Here is a 20,955-nt window from a genome sequence, read left to right as displayed (position 1 = left end):
ATCACAGCCCAAACAGAAAAACCACTGCTGCCAACCCCACACTTACTTCCAGGACTGTCCATTGTTCGACAACAATAGCATCATAGCCCTGTATGGTTTTGCTATCTTCTGTGGAAACAGCTTCAAAAATGAATACTCCATCTGTCAAGCCATGGAAGGAATCTGTGGAAAAAAAAGCGAAAACGGAGGCTGTGTAAGCTGCCTGTAGCAGAAGCTTATAAGCAGCAAAAATTTTCACTGCATTCATTAATAATCCCAATCAGAACATCTTTTCAGCATGTTAATTAAAGAAGCACACACAGCCGTAGAGTGTAGCCCCATCAGAATGAATGAGACTAATTTATCTCACAGTTTTGAATAATATCCTTGATTTTATGAGCCCAAATTTCATTGTTAGCAATCACCGTTTGATTTCACCCGTTTACCTTCCTTTTCATGCTCCGTCAGGATGCACTGGGGAGAACTTATCCAGAGTAAAACACAGCCATTTAGAGACAGTTTTTAGAACAAAACTATATTTAGGTGAGAGGGATTTTTTTTTAAAGGAGGGGTAAATACAACACACCAGATCTGAACTTGTCGCCGAGTCTTGAAGATCCCATGATGTGGCTGCCACACAGACATTTTAAGCAGCTCTTGTCAAGAGCTGGAACTTGGGGGTGGGGGAATTTTCCCAAATGATTTACCACTGAGAATGTTTCCTTAGGCACTGCTCTCATCACTGTGCCAGGTTGAGTGCTGTCCAACTCAACAACTGTATATTAAACGTACAACGTGATCCAAGAACTGTCTAGGCAATGAAGGCTATAAAGACAAATCAAACATCCCTCCTTGCCTCTGCAGAACATGTGAAGGAAGGCGCCTTCTGCCCACCCCCTCTTTGATCATAGCTCCCAACTGTCCCAGATTCAGTTAAATAAGATTGTGGGGGAAAGGACTGTCGCAGAAGCCAACGGTGTGGGTCTAGGCTCTTTCATGGAAGGTGCTGTGACCCTTTCAGGGGCCTGGCCTCATAGCTGTGAAATGGAGTTGTGAACAGATAACCCTCTGGCTCCCGGATTCTGGTCTACCAGCACTGCTCAATGATGCTGTTATGAACCGAACTGTGCCCTCCCAAATTCCTATGTTGAAGCCCTGACCCTCAATGTGACTATTTGGAGACAAAGTCTTTAGGAAGGTAAAGTTAAAGGAGACCGTAAGGGTGGTGTCCCTGTAGGAAGAGGAAGAGACATCAGCCATCTCTCCTGCCCCACCCCAGCCTCCACGGTGAGCAGAGGAAAAGCCACGTGAGGACACAGTGAGGCGGCAGTTGTCTTGCCACCAGGTAGAGTGCCTTAACCAGAAATCAAATTTGCCAGCACCTTGATCTAGCCTCCAGAAATGGGAGAAAATAAGTATTATTTATTGTGTAAGCCACCTAGTCTGCAGCCCTAGTAGACTAAAACACATACAAAGCCCATTCAATGACTGGCTACTTTAAAAGGACAGTTTTAATAGGACAAATACATAATAATGTGATATGTACACAAATGCACACAAAGAGGCAAGGGAGACAAATTTGGGAAGTTCACTATATCACACTGGAGTCCCTGGAACTGCCAGTATTTCCCAGAAATCACAAAGAAAAAGCCTGACCAATATGAATACATAACAATCTGTAGCTACATAACAAAATTAAAAGGTCATCAACAAGGGAAATTTGCAACAAAAGTAAATGAAAGGCTAAGCTTAATATTCTATATATATATAAAGTTTTATAAATCAAGTTAAAAATATGAAAATACCATTAGAAACGGGCAAAGGACACGAACTAGCAATTAATTCTCTTTTCATGGCCAGTACATATTAAAAACAATGTTTCAATCTCTTTTGTTATCAGATTGGCAAATTTTGAAAATAAAATACCATCGGTAGAGGTATGGGGATAAGGGAAATTTTACCACGCTTATAGGAATTTTAACTGCACAATCTCTGAGAGAGCAATTTCATAATGTCTGAAGTGCCTGCCACAAAAAGTCTATCCTGTTTGACTGGCAAAGGAATAACCACCAATGCCTTCAAATATATATATATATCTCCCAGCACTGCCTATAAAATTACTCAAAAACTTAATCTAAATGTTTAACAATCCAAAATCCAACCATAGAGGAATAGTTAAATTAGATTTCTATAAATTAAATACTGTACTGTCCACAAAAATGTCATGGGACTGTAATTACTCAGAACACTTTAGGTACAATACTGTAGAGAAAAAAATCAGGATATAAAACTTCCCTATGAGTGAAATGTGAATTTTTATGCTCAAAATGTTTATAGAAATAAAACTTGAAGGAAGTGCACAAAATTCCAGAAGCAGTTCTGAGTGGTGGAGCTGAATATAATTTGAATTTTCTTTTTTATTCTCTTCGAGGTTAATCTAAGAATTAAAGCAGGTGCAACACAGGGAAACGGACAACATAGAAGAAGAGAATTTTCTTTTTCTCTGTATTACGTGGCTCTGGAAGCCAGACCTAAAATCAAAAAGTTTCATCGTCTAGGAATGGAAGATTGGGCTCAGAAGGGAGCAGCATGTTCCTAGAAGCACACAAGCTCACTCTGAATGGCCTGCTGGCCACTGGAGACCTCACAGGCAGCAAGATAAAGTCCCTGCCCCTGCAGAGCTTACCTTGCAGTGGAGGAGGGAGACAATAACAGAACATCAGAGGTGACAAATGCGATGGGAATATGAAGTGGGCTAAGGGGAGTGGAAGTGGAGGGGTGTGGGGGTTATTTTTGAAAAGGGTGTTCAGGTTAGGGATCCCCATTCTGAGTACACACACGAGTGACCAGAGCAAGCAAAGGGATGTGAATCTGTAGGTTTGAGAGTTCCAGGAGAAGGGGGCAGCATGCAAATAAATGCAGAGCGAGTGAAGGGCAGATAAGGACCAGATGACCACAGAACCATGAGAGAAGAAAGCTAAGATTGAAATGACTGGTGGGGAGAACAGGGGTGAGAGGCTCGTCCACATGGGCGTTCTAGCAGGGGACATGCAGACAGAGGCTTCAAAACCTTGTGAGGTTGACCTTGAACGCCTGTGTCTCGGCCACCACTAGGAGAGGGCAGGCCCCAGCTAGATGGCTGGTTCCATAAAGATAAAAGATATGAAGCAGAACTGCCCCAATGGAGCCCAGCATGGATCAGCTGACCTACAGATCTGTGAGCCCCCAGAAGTGCTGCTCCAGCCAATCAGAAAATCTGAAGGAAAAATTACCGCACTTCTAAGCCAATGGCTTCTGGAATGGTTTGTTACACAGCATTACTGTGACAACAGCTGCCTGATACAATGCCTATCCAAGATGTAAGAAACAAGAGACTAGTGTACTCTGCTTGGCCTGGGTATAGTTTTTATTATTTAAGAATGACAAAAGCCAACAAACCACGGCTATGAAGACAACTGCTGGAGCACAGCAGCCTTATCCTGCCATCATCTCAACCTAGTACAATGATACTTTATTTCCAGTAAGAGCCCTGTGGGGAACCCAATGCTGCACTCCAGTTTCTTACTCGTTTCTTCTTCTGAGAGTTTGTTATCAGACAGCCTTGGAAGTGTTGAGCTTGCTCCTTTCATCTGTTTTGCTGAAAGTTTCACCCAACTGTTTTTCACTGGGCACTTACGGACATTTTACACGGGTGGCCAGGGAGGAAAAGTTGCTTTTCAGTTGAACCACATTACAAATACCTCTGGGTCCAGGACAAGCATGGACCATAGTCCAGCAGAGTTTCTGAATAACCCTTTGGGGTGGAGCCAGGGGTGCCCTAAGAAACTCCTTTGAATAAAGCTTCCCCGGTTTTGACCTGAAGATCAGAAGGAACTCAATAATTCCATCAGGATTCCACAGATACAGCAAATATTTCCTCAAGGCATCTACAAAAATATGATGTAGTCAGTTCTCTGAATCTACAGGATCCACATCTGCAGATTCAACCAACTGCAGATCAATTTTTTAAAAGTCTATATTCAACATGTACAGACTTTTCCCCCTTGTCATTATTGTCCCTAAACAAATATACTATAGCAAATATTTACAGAGCATTTGTGTCATATGAGGCATCATAAGTAATCCAGAAGTGACTTACAGTATACAGGAAGATGCAGGTATTTACACGCCATTTCATAGAAGGTACTTCAGCACGCACACATTTTGGCATCTGAGGGGAGGTCCTCTGCGCAAACCAAGGGATGACAGTATCTCTAATTTCCAACACTTCTACCTATGCATCTCTACAGAAACCTCTACACGTGCCCAACACGTGCTGTAAGTACTGAGTTCCCAGCTAAATGTATAGGACGATGACAGTCTTTAGCCTGCCAACAGACCGAGCAGCAGAACTGCATTCAGGAGAGGGAAGGGACAGTGGAGGCTTTTTAGACTTCCCCTCCTTCCTTCCAAGTTACAGGCCAGGGTAGGGCTGTGTGGTCAGGAAAGAGGTGCAGCCGGGCTCGGGGTCCTAAGTAGGACCACACTGGTCCTCATTCACCGTCCATCTCATCCACTGCCTGCCTCCCAGCCCCTCACCTGCTGCTCTGCCTCCTGAATCCTGAGTGCTGATCCACCTACTTAACTACAAAGTAAGTTCAGGATGGCAGTCAAAATTTGGTCATCCATAACAACAAAAAAAGTCAATGAACCAGAGAGAACAGACAGCTGGCCTTTTAAAGAGTCCCTTGTTATGACAGCCTCATCCACTCCTTGATTCCTCGTTACCCTCATGGCTCTGCCTCATTGAAATGTGCCACCGAGTTGGGTAAAAATAGGTCTCTCTCAGAGCAAAGGCTCCCCAAGTAAAAAGGTTAAGCCGCCTGCCATCTATGGAAAACATTCCATTATCACTGCATTTTTTATTAAAGTAAAGATGCTTCCCTACTGTGCACAAAAAGCTATTTGCCCTGGTATTATATAAATATTTGATGTTGGTCTTTTGGCAAAAGGCCACCTCAACATTCCAAGCTTATGATTTACAAAAAGGATGTGGGCAAAGGAGATTTGCCATATTATCTCAAGAGGTAAATTCTAGGAGGCAACCACTCTTCTGCAGTCATCATGACTGCCTGTCAAGTTCACCTTCAGATTTAGCCCTTGGGTGTGGGCTCTAAGTCTTGCCTGGAAAATATAGACCAGGACAAGCAATCAGTGCATCTGGCCTATTTCTATGAGACTAAAAATAAAGTGACTGTCTACTTTTATCAAGCTAGGTAGGACTAAACTGTCCACACTGGGCAGTGGGGATCACAGGTTTATTTGGCTCCCCGAGGGCCCCTGCTCCCCAGTGGAAGTGGCACAGCATTCTCAGAACTCTCTTGCTCCAGGAATGGTGCTGGTCGACCACATGATGTAAATGCAAGGTGGTCATGCCAACTTGCAATCCACGGTGAACAGAATCACTATTCAACCCATTCCCAACACTGATCTCAGGCTGCTTCTCTGTCATGCCGCAGCAAATTTCCCCCAGAGCACAAGCCAGGTGCCTTCTCTTACCTCTCAGGCTCCCACTGGTGCTGTAGTCGTGCCTGCCTTCCTTCCTACATTCTCATCTTGAAAAGCTCAGGGACTCTGAAAAGATACTACTCTTCTTCACTGAGAGCAGGGATTATCCTGTAAGGTTCAGTACCATTAACTGACCAGACAGGGAAGAAACACCCCAGGTTTAGTGTTGGCTGGATGTGTGGCACTCGGCCGGACAAGGTTCACAGTCCCTCATGGAATCCTTCCCAACACTCTGCAAGACTTATCACTGCCTCTTAGTGGATGAAACTATGGAAGCTACAAAAATTTATTAATCTGTCCATGTTCAAATGGAATGAAAGGGCCAAACTAGATCTAAAATGTACTTTGCTTGATTCTAAAGCCTACATTCTTTGAACAACTACGAAACTTTTATTGAGCTACTGCTATGATCAGCCATATGGTGTGCGGGGCTGGAGTAGGAATGGTGCCTCTGACCACTGTACCACACTTGCTCTCTGCATCAGTGTTCAGGGCATGATGAGGTTTGCAAGTATGTGTATAAAATATATATCCCCACTTACACATATTCTATTTGGAATATGTACGTGCTCTTTATATTTGTAGCTTGCAAGCAGAAGGTAATGCAGGCTATGCTAGGTCTCGGTCCCAGAAAAAGTGATACAAATACCCAATGCTACTTGGATTTAGATGCAGCTGAAGCATCAGGGAGTTTCAAGGATAATTTCATCTCCTGAAAAAGGTAGGGATGGAGAGACATCTGGGCCTCTGGGCACCCCTGATACAACATGCAGAGAACATCACCTGGAATGTATTTCAATCATAAATTTTAATTTATCAAGTCTATAGAACTAACTTCCTGTTTATAGGAAACAGTGGCTAGAAAAATAAAAGACACCACCAGGCAGCGACCAGATGAATCCATAATGAAGGATATTCTGCAGGATGCAAGACTAGGTCCGTTTCAAGCAGTCAGGGGCAGAATGAAGGACTCTTGTTAAAAAAGCAAGGAGAGGGGCCAGGGACGTAGCTCAGTGGTTCCGCTGCCTGCCTCGCAGGCACAAGGTCACGAGTTCGATCCCTGGTACCCCCCCCCCAAAAAAAAGCAAGGATAGGATCACCATGTACAAAAGAAATGCGAGGGTAAAATCATCATATACAGAAAAAAAGGAGGAAAGGATCACTATGTACAGTGTGTGTTGCTGGAGTGGACTCAGGTTTGCACAATCAGCTGCAAAGGCCATCTTTCCAAACAAAGAGAGGAAGGACTGCCAGGGAGGGAGAGGACAAGGACAGGTCAGGGGCTGGAAGAGGGCAGGGCAAACGGAGGGTCAGGGAGGGTCAGGGAGAAGGGCAGGGGGAGGCAAGACGAGAGCAGGGCGAGAGCGTACAAAGGTGAGGGTGAGTGCAGAAGGAGGAATGCAGGGCAAGCAGAGGCAGGAGGGGCCAAAGCAGGCCATGGAGAGGTGGTGGGGCAGCCACAGCGTCGGTGGCCAGTGATGGCGGCAGGGATCTGGCAGACCTAGAGCCCCTGGAGAGACAACAGCCTCCGAGCTGGGTCTGCAGATGGTGGCACCTGGCTCCCGCTGCTCAATAGCCAGCTCACTCCAGCCTTTGTCTTCTTGCCTGCAGTGTTCCTGAGTGCCCCTTCCCTTTGGCTGTGCTGTGGGGACCCTGAGCTCATTCCTGCTGTTCCCCGAGGTGACCCTGGAGCCCTCCTCTACCTGGAGCCCTGCTGGGGCATAACCTTCCACCACCCCGTCCTCTCCCACCTCTGCGAGTCCCCTTTCCCTGCCGTGCTCTTGTTTCTCCCTCCCACCTTCTTCTTGTCATGGATCAGAGGGAAACCCTGGCAGTGACACAGCCTCAGCCTCCGCAGCAGTAACTGACACTGCCCAGCTCCTAAGAGGGCTGCTGTGAGAATGACAGGATGAACTGCTCTGCTTGAACCGCTTGGAGCAGCACTGCCACAGAGTCCTGCGAGGACCTGTCACCCTCAGCGCACTTCTCTGCTGCACCTTGAGCTTGCAGGGCTGGGGGCAGGACTGCGCCAGGCCAAAATACCTGCCCATCGATAGATGACCTTGGGGAAGGAGCCCTGGGCATGAGGAGTGGGAGCCCAAACCTGGGGACTAGATGAGTCATTCCATGTCCTGGGAGTGAAAACAGAAGCTGAAGTCTTAACTTGGCAACTCAGGCTCAAGCATCACCTTGTCCCTGGAACAAAATTCTCATGATTTTTATGATTTTGTGGACTGCAACTATCTGCCACTGAAAAGTCATGACTGCTGCTTGTCCAGATGGCAAACAGCTTAAAGGTGCTTCTACCTCTGCCACGTTTATTAGTAAAGACACTACCTCATGAGAAATAGGTTCCTTTTATGATTATGATTAGCTTGTCCTTTTTAAAAAATTCTAGGGAAATAACATACTATCCTATTTCTTTCCTGGTCAGTGGAAAACCTGAGCTTTTTCAGAGCAGCAACACCCTAAAACCCACTAACTTTACCCCAATTCACATGCGTTTCAAGGGAGGGTGGGTTTCAATGCCCACCCTCCCTAGACACAGCCACATGGCTATGGCGCAGTGCTAGACATGGCCGCATGGAGGAAGATGTGACAGGCTCGGTGGAGGACTTCACAGTTACGCTTGCCAGAGGACATTTCACGTTGTCTTCAAGATGGGAAGGCTGGATTTAATGCCACTTAAAGCCAAGGGAGGATATGACAGCATTTCAAACATTCAAGGCAAATCTGAAGGAAAAAGATCATAAATTTTCTGTGCTTTTGGAAAGCAGGGTGGGGAGAGAGAGCAAAGGAAGTTAACTCAGCCTGGATTGCCCAAACCATAACGGTAAGAGAGACAATCAATGGCTTTGTGCACTTTCAAGGTGTTCTTTCTGGGGTTCTGCTTGCCCAACACGCTCAGGCAGTGGGGCCAGAGAAAACCTCCCTTTGGGTGCCCCAATTCTCCTAAGAGAAAAAAAAGTTGCCAATAGCAGCCTGTGTAGCTGCTACCTCCAACATCTCGCCGCATATCTTCAGGGTGTCAGTACCACTGGCCATCAGTTTCCTGGGGAAAAGCATAAAGCTATGTGCAGCCACACAGGGTATCTATGGAGACCAGAGACGTTCAAAGGAGCTCCTATGGCTCCAACCTAAGTTGGACAATGAGGGTTCCTGCAGGAAGCGGGAGGCAAACGCTCCTTCCCACCACTCCCAAGGCCCATGAATCAGGCCAGAAACGCCTGCCCCAGGCACTTACAGCCCTGGGCTTTATGGTGCATCTCCAAACAGAGCTTGACAACCTCTGGTTTCACAGGCCCCTATAGCCACCCTGGAGGATTTCCTTGTGTAGAGACATTACTGACCTTGATGCCAGGGAACAGAAGTGACTCCTCCTTAGTTATGAAATATACACCCTAGAATTGCATTATCCAATACTCTAGTCACGTTCAGTTATCTAAATTTAAACTAAATAATTTTTAAAATAAATTGTGCTCAGTACCTACAAATGGTTGGCAGCTATCATATTGGAAAGCATGATATACAACATTCCAACACCACAGAAAGTTCTACTGGACAGCGCTGCTCTAGATGTATTCTTAATGAGGTAATTGCCTTCCTTATGTGATTCATCCATTTGACAATGATTATGACCCACTAATCCTACAATGCTTTCTGCTACTATAGTAACATGTTGATATTAGACACTGATATTTAGATACTAACAAGTGACTTGCATACAAAATTAAGATCCGTCTGTGCTGTGTCATCTTCCAAGGCTTTGGATGATTCGAAGAATATACATTCAGAATTAACACTAGTGTCTAAAGATGCTTGCTGGCATTTCAATGACTGCAAGTAATACAGAATCCATTCTCACCTCTGCTGGTTCTTTAGAGAAAAAAACTTAAGACACAGTGCTGTTTGGCCCCTGCCAGGTTTTGTTGGGATTTGGTGTTGCATGTCACTTAAGAATCGTGCAGACTGGCAGCCCTCAGGACCTATACATGCTTCCATCTTGGTCCCACTCCCCAAATTACCCCCCAGCTTTGAAACATACCATGAGGGTGACTTAATTTGCCTTTCTTTGCTTGACACCTTTCTACTGTGGGCAGACTTAAAGTCTTTCTGCCTTGACAGCTGACATCACTAATGCTCTTCCATGCAACAAACCCCAGAAATAACCTGTTTCTGGGGAGAACCAGGTGCCATGAGACCCAGGAACAGAGCGTGTCCCGGTGGCGCTTATCGAAAGCAGGCAGTGCAATTTGTTTCTCTACTGTCAGTTCCAAGGTGCTGCTACTGCTACTTCAAACTGTAACAGTGTCTACAAACAATCTGCACTTTCAGAGTGGCATAATTCCGGGGGGTAATTAACAATCCCAGGGAATCATCTTTACAAAAGCTTTTAAAAGCAACAGGGATGGAGGCCACCACTGATGAAACAGAATCACTGCCCTTTCCCTGGCATTTCAGAAGGCACCTGGCTGACCCCTGGAGAGGCCTGGAGAGCACAGGTCCTTGGCTTTATGGAAATTGCTCAAGGTGCATTTATTATAAATCAAATGCCACGTGTTTACTGCCCGTATAGCTTTCTGAAGAGAGCATGCTCTGAAGAGGGGCTAAGACTGCAAGTTATTAGTAGAGTTAGTGAGGGCCACCAAAGGCCACCAAAGCCTTCCATACCATGTGCCATTCCCAGGTGGAAGACTGCATTCACCAGCACTCCCCCCTTCCGGAAGTGGTCGCTCATGTGCTCCAACCAGTTGGCATCCAGACTGCTCACTGTCTGACCATTCCTGGAGATGCGCAGAGGAATGGTGACGGGGTAGTACTGCCGGCACTTCTCATGGTTCTTCGGTTTGTTGAAAAGCGCGAAGATCTCCATTTCTGTGGGGATTCGTAAAAAGCGGGGAGGGGGTCAGATGGCGATAAAAATCTGCCTCATTGGGTTTAGTGAAATGTCTTTGGGAGCCTGAAGAAATGATATCAAAAGTAAAACTGAGGCTTAAGTGTTGCCAAATAATAAAACCCCATTCCAAGTAATAAGTTGAAGCTGCCTTCAAGGAGAAAAGGGCCTCAAATGGGAGGCACTGGTTTTGAATCTGTAATATTATGAACAACTGTTATCTGGGATTCATTTGCATAGTTCAGCATTTGGGAGGACATAGCAGGCATTTCTAGAAATGCACACAAAGAGATTTTTCTCGAAATAAAAGACATATTTGGGTAAGAGCCAGTCTTCAAAAAAAATAAAAAAGGTAAACATACCAAGGCACATAAAAACAAAAATACTGCTCTAATTCCAGGAACCTTGTACACCCCTGGACTCACTATTTATAAGCTGCAGTGGTGTTTCCTGGGGTCAAACCCATAATACTTAGTCAAGTACATCAAAAATACATCATTGATATGTAAAAATAAATATGTTCCCGTAAATGAGGGTTCCTGCCTGGAGTGGCAGGTCTGCTCAATCAGCCAAGCAGGCACCAGGAGTGAGGCTCCCAGCATTCCATGTCTTCATTTATAGCTCAGTTTTCCAGGAATCAATAATCACTAGCACCCAGCAGCAGATCTGCGCCTGCCCTACGTGCTGCTGGGCACGAGTTAGCAGCAGCCGCCTCCTGAAGCAAATACCTGGAATTTCAATCTAAGTCTTAAGGTCTATTTTTGTGATACTCATTTAGTCAAGGAATCAGAACTGACTCACCTTAAAAAGCTTTGCCTTACACAGCTTGGTCAGAAATATGCTTTGGTTTCCAGAAATATCTTTTGGAATCACAAAAAAATCCCCACCCATCTCGCAAAGAAAAAATTTAAAGGTCACAAACAATAGTTGACATTTGTAAGAAGGACAAAGCACAGTCATGCTCCCTGTATGAGATACCTAGACCCAAATTTCAGTGTTTCACAATTTCTGTGGTATTCAGACACTTGCTAAATTATTGTTTAAAATGACTCACTTTCCTTTATTTAAACAAATACATTTTAAAAGAAAACTTTGCTTTATGATCATAAAGGCAAATTACTACCACTTGCCAGAAACAGGGAGGAATGAGGAGGCACATTAACACCAAATATGTCACCGCTGTCACCCCAGATTTTCTTTCTGAGTCTATTTGGCCGACTCAAGATGTCCTCTCTAGCCAGGAAATGCTTTCACACAAGAAATAAGGCCCTGGTGTATGGAACCAGCAACCACACTTCTTCTTAACTTTGATATACAAATTTGAGGAATAGAGTGATACAGAGGAAAGTTTATAATGGAGGGAATCAAGTTAGGGACTGGAGCTGGAGGGTGGGCAAGAAGTGAAATGGACCGTCAGGTGTTTTCCAGTCCTAGGTGCCAGAGGTTTAAATAATGCTTTAGTAATTCTTTTCCTTCATTTGAATTTCTCCACAAGTGGACCCTACAAGCTGTGTGCCAGTCATTTATTTGGAAAGTGATCCTAGGAAACAGAAGAGAGGGAGGTGAGATGGGAGGTCAGGAGGAAATAAAGTCAACGAAGGGTGCATTAAGGAACAAGTGACCATGGGGGCAAGTGGTACTCAATCCCTCCCACACCCTGAGATACTGTGTGTGACACATACAAGATGGGCCCACCAAGGGCAAAGCAGCTGGGGCATTTATCCTCACAGAGCAAAAGTCACTCCTGAGGGGTTCACTCCCCAGGGCGTCTGCCTGCCTGCACGTTCCTTGCCCAAGGACGCTGGCAAGCTGGCAAGAGTCTAAGGAGGCTGGGCTTGGCCAGAACTATCCGCAGCTGACACTAACGTGCGCCGGTCCCGACGATCTGTTACAGTCAAGTACAAACGCAATAAAATTAAGAGGAAATCACAGCTGCCACACGGAGGAGTGGGGAATCAGACGCTGGCCAAAGTCTAACACACATAGTAACACTTGATCACACAGAAGGATCCCCCACTTGCATGCCAAGATAAAAAACACAATTTTCATCAATACATAATGAAACAGAAAAGGGAGAAGGCCAGAAAGAGAAATGAGAATGCGAGGGTGGGGGAGGAGACAGAAACTGTCAGACGAGGTAGACGGTGCTAGCAGGGCCCCAGCCTTCCCACCTCCATCCTCCCCAGGGGGCAGGACTGAAGCCAGAGACAGAAATACATTTTTCAGGAAGGAAAAGGAAATGCTGTTGGAACGAAGAGCCTCCAAAGCATTAGTGGCAATGAAATGTTGAGAGAAAGCTGACTTCAGATACGTCACCTTGAGTGAACTCTCTTGTCCCACTGTCTCCTTGGAAACCGGCCAAGAGAAACTATCCAAAAATGATGCCCTCTGATGTTTTTATCTTCTGATTCCTCAACACACAATCCCACGTGAGCAGGCACCAATGGTTCCAAAAAGCTGCCGAAAGTCTGTTTAAATTTTCTCAGCTGCTCTATGACTCCGCCATGACCCCAGCTGGAATATGTTTCTAGCCATGGGACAGAAAGTCCCCAGGGAAGGCGGAAGGCATTGTTTCTGAGGATGCTCTGGCAGGGCACCCAAGGAGCATCAGGCTGTCTCCTTGTCTTTCTCTCCCCCTGACATGGGGCCTTGCTTTGTCTCATTTGGATCCCACATATACAGCAGCAAAGTCCTCCTGTACTATGTACAGCAGGTGCTACACATGTGTTTGCTGATTGACTTGAATCAGTCAAGTAGAGGAAGGGAAGGGATGATTGGGGATGTGGGGTTCCAGGCTGGAGGATGGCAGGCTTAGCCAGCTGGGTGGCCCCGTTTGCTTGGGCTGTGCCCAAGGGAAGTGGGGAACAAACACAGTTCTGAGGCCTGAGCCTGTGAGAAAGGACTTAAGCCCAGCATAGAAGTCTACAATCTGCCTACAGTTAAGGCCCTAGAGAGCTATGGCTTGAAGCTGAGCCATGGGGCTGGTCAGGGCCCCATGTCTGGTGGGAAGAACAGAGCTCAGAGTTCAACTTCAAGTGTGGGACTCCAAAGGCCAGACTTAGGAGGAGGAGGAGGCAGCTGGACAGTTAACAAATGGGAGTCAGATGTGGCTGGGTAGCCTGAGCTGGGGTGGCTGGGGAGAGCATGGACAGGGGGAACCGAGGCAGAAGGCTCCCACTGGGAAGGCATGGTTTCGGGGCCTGTGGTGGGGAGGGCAGCGGTCCTGAAGCAGTTCCATCCAGATCCTGGATCTGGCCACCTAAGGCTTCCATTAGTTCAGGTACTGACTGGGCCAGCATGAGGCCACCCACCAGGCCAGAGGGGAAGGCAAAGTGTGGGGACCTCTATGCATACAGCAATCCAAAGGAACCCACATGTGAGGACCAGAGCAGCCCTGACCTGTGAACAATGTTGACAGGGGCCATGACCTTCATCATTTCATATGAGTCTCCCAACGTCCATGGGAGGGGGTGGCACTAGCTCTATGTCCAGAAGCACTAAGTGGATCCCCCCAAATCACGGCTGGTAAGTGGCTGAGCCAAGAGTCTTTCAAACCCCAAACCCTGGGCTTGTTCCCAAGTCTAACACCAGAACACAGAGGGCAGGTGCTGGAGGCCAGGGGTGGAGGCTCAAAGGCTGATTGTTTGCAGACTGAATGAAATGCCAGAAAGATGGTGGCAGGTGGCAGATCTCAGGATGAGCATGGGGGGAAGACACAGGCCCAGAAGGGGGCCACACATCAGAAAAGGGCCTGAGTTTTAGATGCTCACGAGGAGCTGGCTGCCAAGGAGGTCTACTGAACAAAGCAATTCCCCTAGACCAAGAAATAAAGTCAGTGAGCAGAAATGCAACTGAGCCCACTGGCTCCAGCTTCTGGCTGACATCTCTAAGCAAGGAAGAAGCGCCACGCTTAGAAGACTTCTTAGGATGATTATTTAAATTCCAGAATTTGTGCAAACCTATCTGGCCTTTGTCTCTCTGTTCGAAGTTGTAGCAACAGAGACGCTGGGGCTGTGGCTGCATGAGCCCAGGGTGCTCACTGCACAGCCAGAACTCAAACCAAGAGAAACTCCCCCAGACCCAGAATTAAAGTCAGTGAGCAGGACGAGAACCCAGGAGGGCATGGCCCAAGCTGCAGAGATGGGAGGGCAGCCGGCCCCTCCTGCTGGCGGGAGACTTCCGGGAAGACCCCCCAAAGCACCCCAGCTTGGATTCCTCTCCCACAGCCCTTCTAGCTAGGAAACAAATTAACAGAGGAGAAGGAGGGGAAAAAGGGAGACTCCCTCTGGATTTTTAAAAAAATTGCCTGGCTGTGATTGCCTATTTAAGCTCACCTGGTAGAAAGAGAAGTAAAAACACTTCATCCTCCTCAGGGGGCCCTGGAAGAAAGGCAAGGTGAGAGCTGAGCAAGCGGGGGGTGGGTGTGCGTGGGTGTGTGTGTGTGTGGGTGTGTGTTTTGGGGGTAATGATGAGCAGACTTCCCAGGGAAGGAAACAACAAGGCTCCCCAGGAGAAAGATTAGTAGACAAGCTGGGAGTCAGGTGAAGGCCTTGACCAATGCCAACAGGGCCCCTGGACATCCGGCCTTAAGGGAGGCCTAAGTGCTCAGGCCATGACAAAAAGAAGTTGCCTGCACTAGGACACGGAGGGGACTCCCTTGGGAGCAACTGAGATACCCCCAGGGAGCAGTCAGGACAGTGCTCTCAGGCCACCACCCTCACGACCACCGTCCGTCCATGACCACGGGCCTGCAAGTTTATCGCCTGATGGGAAGTCCAAAGGCACTGATTCCAGGAAAGAAAGCCAACAATGAGCTGCCTCAACTCAGACCACTGGAGCCTGGGTGGGCCGCTACACACGTGGAGGGGTCACTGCTACCCAGGGAGACTGCGGTTGGGATGGCCAGCCTGAAACTCCTGTTCACCTCAGAGGTGATGCCTGTATCAACACACATTAATCCACAATTTTCCAGTACAGAATAGGGTCTTGGGATGGGCTAGAAGCCAGGACACTCTATTGAACCCTGAGGGAGTCTGAGTGACAGGACAAGTAGTTACAGGGCAGCAGGAGGGGCCAAGAGCAGGTCTCCCAGTTAATAAAGCTCCTTGGTATCAGAAGGTAGGAAGTCTAGTTGGAGTTTTGAAGAAAGGTGGATTCTGGAATAAAGGGGTAACTGCACCTTCCCCAGCAAGCCTCAGTATTCTTCTCAAAGCCAGGGTTCCAAGACAGGTGCGGAACAAGAGCCAGGACCTCAGAGTCAGTGCCCAACTATGCTAATTACACCGGCGTGTCAGCAGCACTTGCAAAGTCCATCTCACCGAACATTCCCGAAGGAAGCTACTGCTTTTCCCTGTGTAAGATGGGAGTGTCTCGTCCAAGACCACTGCCTCCTCAGAAGATGGCTGGGACATACAGAGCCTGGATTCTTAACCTTTGTGCTCCCTGCCTCCCCAGCTCCTGCCCCTTCCATCTGTGTCTGGCCTGACCCCTCCACCCCTTGTGCAGTCCTGCATTATCGAGAAGGCTCTTCAAAGTCCTGTACTTCTCCTCAGGATTCAGTGCATACATCCAGCCTGCCCATGGGAAGACAGGGCTCCTGGATTAAGACCCGGACATTCAGGGAGCCCGTCCTGGCCTGCTCACACACACTCTCAGCTGCTCTGAGCAGGAAGCAGAAGTCTACTTCAACCAAGTGAAAAGCCACACAAAGGAAGAGCTCTCCTTCCTTACATGTTTAAGGATCCAGCTTGATTAAATGACAGCCCAGAATTGAGGCAGCTCCAGTCTTCCCCTCTAAGCAACTTTGCAAATAAGCTCCCAGAATTTACCATCCTATAATTTTTTCAAGAATTACTGATGGAACTAAAGAAACTATGTCACCTTGTTTTCGCCTCTCAAAGCATAAAATGTTCCTTATCATTTATAAGAGGTCAATTTCAAAGATTAGCAAATAAATAGTAACATTAATCAGGGACATGATCAAGAAAGACCTAAAAGTCCTCGTGAAGCTTGGAGGTCCCCTACTGTCGTCCTGATACTCACCTACCTTCCAAAGGCCAGTAGAGGCCCCACCACTAATGTAAGCACCTGGCTCTCAGGAAATGACCGAATGCTAGATTTCCTGGAGAAAGTGGAGAAAAGGGAATTCTGGGGAGGAGAGTGAAGTCAAACTTGCTCCCTGTCAACCAAGGGCTTCAGGAAACCTCGCCAGTCTACTACACAGGAAAGACCAAGTTGAAAATCATGGAGGATGCTGGGTCAGCCCACTTGCCAGATCTGCCCCTTTCCAGCCTGGCCAACACATTTCCTCTCTAAACCTCAGATTACTCAGCTGGAAAAGTACGTGATAACAGAGCTTGCCCACACGATAAGGCTATATAGAGAATTATGAGATCAGTCATTTAAAAAGCTTATTGGCACAGGGCCTAGTACTCAGGAAGTATTAATAAATGTTTGCTATTATTGTGTTGTTATTTGAAATCCTCAACCCAATGTGCATGCTCTAATGGCTGTTACAATGTGATTAACAGGATCACATACTGGCAGCCTCCCCTTGGCAGTGTTCTCTGCTCAGTGCTGATCTGTCAACTACATGACCTCCCTGAAATCTGGCTGTTTACATCCTAGTGAGTTGAATCGGTTTCCTGCACAATTTGCCCTCAACTGCCTTTCCTGATTTCTTGTTTTAGGCAGATATTCTAAAGAGTAGAGCATTCAATGTCATAGGTGACCAGCCCACCAATACTTTCTATATGAGGTCAGGGTGTTCAAGGGCCAGAGCGTAAGGGTTGAAATAATTCACAGTCTAGAATCTACTTCAAAGGTAACATTTTGGAGCAATGCAAGTCAATTTCATGTGGCTCTGCTCACCCCAGAAGTCACAATTTCAGCACACAAATAGTTGGGTGGCCCAGATCACTGCTCGATATCAAAGTTTCTCTTGTTTTATGGACTGCTGTGTCTACACTCCAATTCCCTTTCTTTTCCCCTAAGATGCCCTGGGGATTACTGAAAAGCTGTTAGCCTCTAAGTGGGTCAAAGCTCCTAGTGCTGACATACTTACTTCCTGAGCATGATTCTTCATGTACATCCAACAGGTCACCATCTGGTCCATCCAAGGTTGGGCTCACCTCCCTCCAGGAGGCTTCTCTACCCTCCTGGAGTGAGCCGGGTTCCTCAGTGGGAGGAACCTCCCCAGTGGGGCCTGGACTGGGCTCCAGGCTTTGGTCCATCCCTGCAGGAGCAATGCTGACATCCACAGCCCCTGGGCCCTCGTTCTCCAATGATGTGTGATCCCCATGTGCACTTTTCGCATCTCTGGCACCTGCAGCACTGTTGGCAGGGGATGTCAAGGCACTGCTGCCCACCAAGGTCACAGGGGAATGGTACTGAGGTATAACGCCAACAAACTTCAGGCCCCGACTTGCGGCCTCCTGGACCTGGGAGGCAAACAACATGAAGGGAACTGGTGAATGGGATGGTCTATCAAAGAGGCGCGCAGCATCCCAGCACCTTACTGAGGCTTCCGAGAACAGAATGCCAGGCTGCAGAGGGGCCATGTCCCCGCGGCAGTGCCCGCTCTCCATCCCAACCTGATGTGTTTCACAATGTGTTTCACTATGTTGTCTGAGAGAAACACAAAGGATGTGGCTGTGAAGCGTTGGGATCACGTTTCTTTAAAACACTGCGTTAATTGCTGTTAGTTTTTCTTTCTGTCATTTAAACAGGCTAGAAAAAGGTTATAAAAGGATAAGCACCACCAAACAGAGTTTGAAAGAGGAAGTTCATTATTTTGCCAACAGTTTACTTTTTGTTATTTCTTTTTCTGATGAATTGCCTACTTCCTGCCCACCAGGCTACTATATAAAAAGTGTTTATAGAGATATATATATGAACTGCCAGATGGCATCTTATGACCCAGAGAGCTTCCTTTTTGACACAATAGTTCTGGCAGGGAAGGTCAAAGGTGGGGAAACCCAACCTTGTGTGAAGGCTGCTGGGCATCATGCTCCATGGTACGCTCAGGCCTGGAGGATCCCACACCAAGGTGTCTACAGAGCACACCTGGCTAGCAGTCTTGGCAGGCCTGTCTGGGCCCTCCCCATGCAGGTACCACCATCTCGCATAGGGAAGCAGCCCACAAGGAGTCTCAGGACACTTGAACTCTCCCTCTTCCTTAAAAAAATAGCTCCAGGCCATTGCATTTAGTCTTCAAACTTTGAAAGAAAAACTGAAAGAGCCTAATAAAATTCAGCAACAGCCACACCAAACTGGCAGGCTACAGGGGACTTTCCCAGCAAGGATTCTCAAGTCATATAAATAAGAAGGTAGAGACCTCTAAGCTGTCTAAGTCTTATTCACTAACCCCTAAATGGATGGCCTCAGCAACCCTTAAGGCTTCTGCAATAATCATCTACTTACTGTCACCAAGAGTCAGTAAGAAAGGCTGGCCTGGAGCTACCTTCAAAGGAGAAGCAGTCTTGGCAGCCCACCGTGGCTGAGCTGCCTTTAATGCTAAGCACACTGCACATTCTAGAAAAAAATCTAGAGCAGTTCCAAATGTATAGTTCAATCTTTCTATAAAATTTAGACTGTACTAAACATAGCATAACAATAGTACTAAGGCCATCCAATGTACCCCCCTATGACACATGGGGCCCTGAACTAGGTATTTTACATAAATTGTTTTAATCCTTCAACAAGCCTGGGAGGAATTATTATCTCCATACTGAGACGCAAGGGTATTAAAGTCATAAAGCAAGCACTGAGGAGCCAGATTCAAAGTCAGGGCCCGGTCCAAGCCCAAACGGACGCAAGTCCAAGTGGATACACTTTGAGGTACCAAATAGATACATAGCCACCAGCCTGTATGTGTCCACTTACCCGTCCCGGGTTGGCTCAAATCACACTTAGAAAGTGAAAAAATAAAAGAAAGAAAATCCTTAAAGTTTTCCTGTTCATTCTAGCAATTCATCTTTCACTTATTAATCTCTGATTTGCCTATTTTAGAAATTGTCTTGGACAACTTCTCAAAGCAGACCTAGGTGACAACAGTTTTAAAAGAGTAGGGAGATAATTGTATCAAAGAACCTTAGGTTGGGCCGGGGATTTAGCTCAGTGGTTCCGGCACCTGCCTTGGAAGCGCAAGGTCCCGAGTTTGATCTCCGGTACCAAAAAAAAAAATATCAAAGAACCTTAGGTTAAAGAAAACCACTATTTACCAAAGCATGGCTCAGAGCTTCCTGGCAACATAGGCAAAAAGAAAAGGGCAATGGATTTTACAGCCCTAAAGGAAAGGCAGAAACAGCCTCCCACAGAGGAAACAGCTGTGATGACGAAGCTCAACCTCAGGACAGGCTCACCTGGAGTCATGGCAACGGCATGGCTTTGAAGGCTTTCAGAAGGCTGGGCCTAGGCTCCCAAAGTGTTACTCAGTGGCATGAGGGCCCGCAGAGGGTTACATAAGCTTTCTGCCCTCAGTGATCTCTTCTATAAAATGAGTTGCTTTGAAGATTAAACGTCATGCACAGCAAGTGAAGTCAGGGCACAGAGAAGGTACTGTGGCCATGAGAACGACATAGACCTCTCTCGGACAGTCCCTGGCTTCTGTGGCCCTCCAGACACTGCTGAGGGTCACCCAGAGAGGCGCGGTGAAGGCTGGACACAGGGTATCATCCTAGCCCTCTCCTTCCTCCCTGGGACTTGAAGAACTGGAGAGGATTAAACATCACTCAGACTTCAGCTCTCTCCCACCACAAATTAGACAATCATATTCTTTTGCCCAAATCCATCCTCTGGCCCAGGGGTTCTCAAAGTGTGGCCCCAGACCAGCAGCGTCACTGTGCCCCGGGAGCTTGCTTGCAATGCGGACTCTCAGACCTACACATTCAGCAGCGCTGAAGAGGGGCCCAGTCACTCTTGTTTAACAAGCCCTGCAGATGACCCTGGGCAGCCTGGTGTTTATGAAACCCTGCCACAGAAGACATCTCATGAGGGCCGGACGAGGGTACTAAGTATCTGCTGAATGAATGAATGAATGAATACAGTAACTAATGAATGAGCACATGTGTCTCCTCCCCTAGAAATGAGCTCCTGGAAGGTTACAATGGTGAAACATTAATTTTTCTAGCTCTAGAGCTCAACAAACATTTATTAAATCCCTATACTGGCCCAGACAAACACTGTGCTTAGGTATTAAGGAGACAAAACAGAAGCCCTGGCTCTCAAGAAGATTCAGCCAAGTACTATTAAAAAAAACAAAACAAAACACTACACTCACAATAAAATTTATATTTACATTAGTTACATTTAAAAAGATCAAGATTTTAAACTTTATAGGCACAGTTTTAAAGCAACATTTTACACACATACACACACAATGCATAGAAACATTCAACAAAATGAAAACAGGAGTGCATTCTAAAAGTGAGGCTCTGAGTGATTATATTTGTGTGTAATTTTTCAAAGTTTATTATTATTAGAGTTGAAAAAAGTATCTTAAGAATTTCTCATAGAGGATGATAAATGCAGTAATG

At 46.6% G+C, this 20,955-nt stretch overlaps 1 protein-coding gene and 1 long non-coding RNA gene across 6 annotated transcripts in view; both read right to left on the bottom strand.

Moving 5' to 3' along the window:
- Window positions 1–20,955, bottom strand: part of Rftn1 (raftlin, lipid raft linker 1) — a 201,650-nt gene that overhangs the window by 39,353 nt on the left and 141,342 nt on the right. For all 5 annotated transcript variants that reach the window (XM_004864258.3, XM_004864259.4, XM_021243993.2 and 2 more), the window contains 3 exons: window positions 17,484–17,859; window positions 10,198–10,401; window positions 47–162 (listed from right to left, as the gene is read on the bottom strand). In XM_004864258.3, coding sequence (XP_004864315.1) covers window positions 47–162; window positions 10,198–10,401; window positions 17,484–17,859 — 696 coding nt within the window. The remainder of the gene's footprint in view (window positions 1–46; window positions 163–10,197; window positions 10,402–17,483; window positions 17,860–20,955) is intronic.
- LOC110345691 (uncharacterized) lies at window positions 169–10,189 on the bottom strand. Its single transcript, XR_015439553.1, has 3 exons — window positions 5,518–10,189; window positions 4,118–4,204; window positions 169–3,905 (listed from the first exon to the last, which is right to left on the bottom strand). It is a non-coding gene; the product is annotated as an uncharacterized LOC110345691 (long non-coding RNA).

The sequence above is a fragment of the Heterocephalus glaber genome, unplaced genomic scaffold (assembly GCF_053883595.1).
Source record: "Heterocephalus glaber isolate CG9 unplaced genomic scaffold, H.glaber_assembly_v1.0 deba00001472, whole genome shotgun sequence".
Taxonomy (NCBI): Eukaryota; Metazoa; Chordata; class Mammalia; order Rodentia; family Bathyergidae; genus Heterocephalus; species Heterocephalus glaber.
The sequence above is the reverse complement of the archived record's forward strand: the minus strand, read 5'-3'. Positions and strand labels throughout refer to the sequence as shown.